The sequence below is a fragment of the Spinacia oleracea genome, chromosome 5, assembly GCF_020520425.1.
Source record: "Spinacia oleracea cultivar Varoflay chromosome 5, BTI_SOV_V1, whole genome shotgun sequence".
NCBI classification, from domain to species: Eukaryota; Viridiplantae; Streptophyta; class Magnoliopsida; order Caryophyllales; family Amaranthaceae; genus Spinacia; species Spinacia oleracea.
The window spans coordinates 3,250,026-3,256,108 of record NC_079491.1 but is presented as its reverse complement, the minus strand read 5'-3'; the positions used below and the strand labels follow the sequence as shown (position 1 = coordinate 3,256,108).

Sequence of the window (6,083 nt, the reverse complement as noted above, 5' to 3'; positions counted from 1 at the left end):
TTTTGAAACATAACTAAAAAAGAAAGCAAAATTTTAAATCGTTTGCGTCACTATTACTAGAGGTTAGGGGTGGGATTGTAATCTGGACAATAACGTCCCTCTAACAGATCTAACGGTTAGAATCACATACATCAGACACGTGTATGGCAAGCATAGAAGAAGGTACACTGTCATGAGGCTAGCTAAACGACAAAGAACAACAACCGCTTTACCGGAAATGATAAAAATGGATGTTGTCATTCGTCACTATTACCGAATTAGCCTCAATAATCTTACCGATAACATAATACTCCACTCGATTGTATTCTTCTTCGGGCCCATAATTCTCATTTCCAGGCCCACTTTTCACTCAATTACAGTGACAACAAATCGATGTATTTTGTTTTTATGAAAAGAAAAGGTTTACAAAAGTTAGGATATTACGGAGCGTTTTAGTGTATAAAAATCAGATAATCGGAATAAAAAGGGACGGGAATAGGGAGTTGATGAATGAGATAAGGATCGAAATAAAAAATGGTTTTCCTTTGTTTGGTGATACAATTAAAATAAGTGAAAGAAATTACTAAATTATCCCTACTTAAAGATAAATTTGGCATTTGTTTAGAACCGATAAGTTAAAAATAAAGGTTGGTTAGTCCGTATAAGGTCGTTACGGTATAGAATTACAGTTTGTGACTAATTTATGTTCTAATTCTAGTTAGCTCACATGCAATACAAAAGTTCATTAATTTCTTTGAACATTTAGTAAATTTCAAAGTGGGTATTGATTAACATTAGTTAATAAGGATTGTTAATTTTTAATTCAAACAATGAAAGAATGGAATTGCATTTAGATGCAATAAAAATACAGAGTAATAAAAAGAATATGATCTCCTCATAATTTAGTGCACAACAAGTATTTTAAAATCATTCGTATTTCCAAGAAGAATTTGTTATTGGTTGTACAACTCAACTTATAAAATTAAATCAATAATCTACTCCAACCCTACTTGTTTTATTACTTTATTTCCTTTACTTCTTCTTAATATTTGTGTCTGACCAAGTGTATCACTTAAATAAATACGGAGGAAGTATAAAGTAACTGACTTATTATTAAATAGGAGTATATAGTAGTTGATAGTGGGGCATTTTTAAATATAGATAGGGAGTATGTGTCAACTTTTTAAAGGGCGTAAAGGGAAAGGGGTAGGGTGCATGGGACCACAAAATAACACGTGAAGGGAGTAGTTGATATCATATTAATAAAAGTTTATCATTTATAGAAACGGTGCAAGTAATCCAGTATTCCGGGACGGAGGGAGTATATATATTAGGTTTACTAATTAATGAAAAGTCCAGAAATTATTTCTCACATGAAGACATGAAGTATAACATTCTAATGGTACATTGTCTTCACATGAAAGCTATGGAACTTTGCTAAATTGGCTAAAACTTAAAATAAAGATTAAAGTGAGTAAGTTCGACAGATTAAAATTATTAGACATGATTGAAACTTATTGAATTTAAGAAAGTTGTATTCACATAATTTACGGCGTACTTACCTGAACTTTTTAAAACTATATCTTTAAGCTTAGCTAAATTTATTTGACCCGAGAAAAATAAATTTACATGTTTGATTTTAGAAAATAAAGGTACTACGGAGTATTGTTTTTTTAATCGTTGGTGAACAATTGCGCAATTTATACAAAGTATTTTGGTAATAATATGGGACTTGCCAATGTTATGTCACTCACACAGTAACATTCAGGTGCTTTTAAAAAAATACACCTAGTGAAAAATTAAAATTGTCACGTCGTCACTCACTCAATTTCAAAAATTGAGCAGTTTTCACTTTAATAAACAAACAAATTTTAAAATTACGATCGCACCCTTGATGTATCTCAACTTTTTTAGACACAATCCTGTCCACTTTCACCTGTCAAAGTGTCAATCATCAACTTTTCTCCAGGTGCATTCCCGTCATTTCAACCCTCCAAAAAAACACCACAATCAAAATCCGCCACGTGTCGTAGCCTGTTTTGAAAGTCCCCGCATTACGAGGGGGTATGTAAAAGAAATTAAAAAGAAAATAAAAAGAAAACTACACCAACTTCCTCCATAAACCACCAAGGGGGGCACACTCGTCATTTCCCTACCCATGAAGCGTAACCAACACTATAACGTGTCTCTAAAAGGTCGTACCACGAAACCACACTTCCCGAACCATAAACTTGAAAATTAGGCGTGAACATGGATCGGGTACCCAAATCAGTAGTATTATCGGATCGGGTAATCGATAATCAATAAGTTAAATTGATATCGATGAACCGAACTGTTAAGTTCAGGTACCCGTATTTCGAGTATCTTAACTTTCGGATCGGAATCGGGCACCCGTTATGATGTCCAATTGGAAAAAATAGAATTTATAATTAGATTATTGTATTATCATTCAACACTAAACACCAACATCAACACATGATTTTCACTACATTACTAATGAAATTATAATTTACTCAAATTATATATCCGATTATTAACATTTTAGGATTTTGAGAACTTCGGAAAAAAAATTTAAACATAAAAAAAACTTATTAAAAGTGTTTATTGGATCGTTATTGGGTACCCGTTATTTATAAAATGATATCCGTAACTATATTCAATAAATTAAACGAATTTTGGATCGGGTACCCAAACCGATAATCATATCGGTTCAGAAACCCACTTTTTCAGATCATACTGGTTCGAATTTTTGGTTTTTCGGATAGTTTTGCTCGGCCTATTGAAAATGCTAACAACGTAGCTTCGGAAGACCCGAAGCGAGCGATCTTCGCCACATAGGATATCCACGTGGCGAAATGGTCAATCCTAGTCAGCTTCACTCTATAAAACTCACAAGACCTCCACTGTCTCTCCTCTTTATCCTTCTTCATTCACACATAACACTCACCTCTTCCTTTAAAAAAAAAAACAGATGAACTAAAACCACCAAACTCACAAAACCAGAAAAAAAAACTTCCATTTTCTCTCTCCTCCATGAAAATTCAGTCCAACCGCTTCACCTTTTCTCTGAGAAATAATGGCAGGATATTCGTGTGAGTTTGAACATTGATTTTCTTTTTGTGTTTTTTATTTCATTTTTTTTTCCAAATTAAGGAAAGAAAACCCTAAAAAAAAGTGAGTTTACTTAGCAGAGTTTACAAGTTATTCCATGCTTTACCTCGCAAATCACAAGGTGATGAAGTTGAACAATTTCTAGGGTATAATTTAAGCTTAATCTTTCTCGGATTCCGTGAATTATAAACCAAAATTTTTGTTTTGTTTATCGCTTTTTTCTTTGGAGATGCGAGAAATGGCGATGAAGCGCGATTTGAAGATTATCTACATCGATTGAAATTCGCGATTAAAAAATTAAATTCGAGCTGAAAATTCGTGTTTTTTGGGAGGTTAAAATGACAAAAATGGAGTTCCGAGGAATTGATAACTGTGACAAAACTTCATCAGAGTTAGTGTAGTACAGCGACATAGAGGAGAGTAGAAGAGGAGAGAGAGAGAAAGTGAGAGACTGCTCAGACTGGTTGTGGCTTTGATTATGCCTTTGACGATGAAGATTCAGCCTATTGACGCCGGCATCGGCGAAATTCCGGCGACTGAGCCAGCAAAGCCGCCGATGGTGAAGTCAAGGCTTAAACGGCTCTTCAGGATCTCTGTCTCTGAGCCGACGGTTCCATTACCAGTGGCTTCATCCGAGCTTTTCGAGCCGAGCTCAGTTTGTTTAGCTAAGATGGTCCAGAATTTCATAGAGGAGAACAACGAGAAACCCTCGCAATCCTCTGCGATGAGGTGCGGGAGAAACCGGTGTAACTGCTTTAACGGAAACGGAAGCGACGGTTCCGATGTCGAATCGGACAACACTGTTTCCTCGGCCGATGTCTGTGATTTTCTCAAGGTATGCCTAAATGCCTAATTTTATCAATTGAATTTATCAAAATTAATTTGTGTTTGATTTTGTTCAATTGGAAATGAACAGAGTTTGGTGGTGTGTGCAAGTGTGAATGAGAAGACTGTGTTGGCAGATACAACAAAGATAATCTCGGAGAAGAAGACATGCAAGAGAAAAAATGAGCTCAGGAAGATTGTTATTGAAGGTTTAATGGCTAGTGGTTATGATGCTGCAATTTGCAAATCTAAATGGGAGAAATCCCCTACTTATCCTGCTGGTAACTATCTTTCTCTCAGAATTAATCAAAGAAATTAGCTTAATTTGGTATTTTTTTGTGTGTTTATTCAGTTGATTATGTTCTTAATTTGATCTTTGAATCTTGAATGCAAGATATGGAAGTTTTAGTTATTGATTTTGTTAGAAAATATATACAGTTCCATTTATATTGCTAATACTATAAATTTGGGTTTTAATTCTCTAAATTCCTGCCTATATATCAGTGATTTCTGTTTTGGGAAGATCAATAAAAAAATAGCCTCTATATTTCTGCCAAAAAATAGTGATTTTTTGTAAAAAATCATTTACTGAGGATGTAATTGCGAAAAATCTACAGCTGTGTGTTTGCTGTAATTGATTTCTGTTGTTCATTTTTTCTACCTGAATTTCAGGAGTTGGATATTTTTTTTTGCTGATTTTGATTAATTAAATGCAATTCAATTGATTAAATTTCTGGGGAATTTGTGGAACAGGGGAATATGAGTATGTGGATGTGATTGTGGGAGGAGAGAGACTGATAATCGACATAGACTTCAGGTCTGAATTCGAGGTTGCAAGATCAACCAAGACCTACAAATCAATCCTTCAAACACTCCCTCACATCTTTGTAGGGAAATCCGATCGTCTTGCCAAGATCATTTGTATTCTCTCTGAAGCAGCCAAACAAAGCCTTAAGAAGAAGGGTATGCACATCCCTCCTTGGAGAAAAGCTGATTATGTTCAAGCCAAGTGGCTCTCTCCACCCACCCGAATCTCCACCATCACCACCACCACTGCCACTGTTACTGCCACTCCGCCACCGAGCCCACTCTCCCCAATGACCTTTATAATCAACTCCGACGGGCCGAGCCCGAATAAGGGTGCAGGGTCTGATCAACACCAGGCTGATGAGTCAGAGCTGAGCCGAAGCTCGCCACCATCGGAGTCTGTGTTCGAGATGTCCGAAAGCTCCGGCGAGGAGGATGTCAAGGAGAATAGGAATAACAACAATAAGAACAATAATAATAATAGCAATAATCCCAAGAAAACCCCTGAAGTTGAGGTTGAGGTTGAGGTTGAGGTTGAGGTTAAAGTAATCAATGGCTTAGCTTCTATCATGGAGGAGAAACCATAGAGATGAAGAACAAGAAAGAAGAAGAAATTTTGATCCTTTTTTTGTTTGTTTATTCCCCAATTTTTCTTTTTTTTTTTTGGGAGGGAGTTAATTTTTGGTAATTACTACTACTAAGAAGCAAAAAAAGTTAATAGAGGGTATTATTATGTTAACTACTACTTACTACATCTAGCTACTACTACTACTAGTCTATTACTACTACTACTTCTATGATCAAGAGATTTGCATGGGTGGGTGGTAGCTTTTAGACCTCTAGCTCTCTCTTCCTTTCTATCCCTTCTGGTTTTTTGTTGTAAGGGTTACATTCTACTATCTACTGATATCAATAATATACAAGAAGCAGAAAAATATATTGTTACATAGTACATCATCCAATCTCTCTATTTTTTATTCTTAATGTTCGATTTTCAGTTTTCGACTATATAAATTGATCTTGTTCTTGGTCATTTGATCTCTGTATCTTTGATTCTTGTTGATCTTGTTCTTGGTCATTTGATCTCTATATCTTTGATTCTTATTTCTTAATGTTCGATTTTCAGTTTTTGACTATATACATACACCTTTGATCTTGATCTTGTTCTTGGTCATTTAATCTCTGTATCTTCGATTTTTCCAGTTTTGAACTACATATGTCACACCTTTGATCTTGATCTTGATCTTGTTCTTGGTCATTTGATCTCTGTTTATTGACTCATATTGGATTACATACACGGATACACCTATGATCTTGTTCTTGGTCATTTGATCTCTGTATCTTTGATTCTTATTTCTTAA

General features: G+C 35.1%; 1 protein-coding gene across 1 annotated transcript; it reads left to right on the top strand.

Moving 5' to 3' along the window:
• The first annotated feature begins 2,888 nt into the window (after positions 1 to 2,888).
• On the top strand, positions 2,889 to 5,674 carry LOC110783692 (uncharacterized). The gene is made up of 3 exons (XM_021988038.2): positions 2,889 to 3,925; positions 4,007 to 4,196; positions 4,669 to 5,674. Exons 1-3 carry the CDS (start codon positions 3,569 to 3,571, stop codon positions 5,307 to 5,309), a joined length of 1,188 nt encoding a protein of 395 aa, XP_021843730.1. The 5' UTR covers positions 2,889 to 3,568; the 3' UTR covers positions 5,310 to 5,674.
• The last annotated feature ends 409 nt before the right edge of the window (positions 5,675 to 6,083 follow it).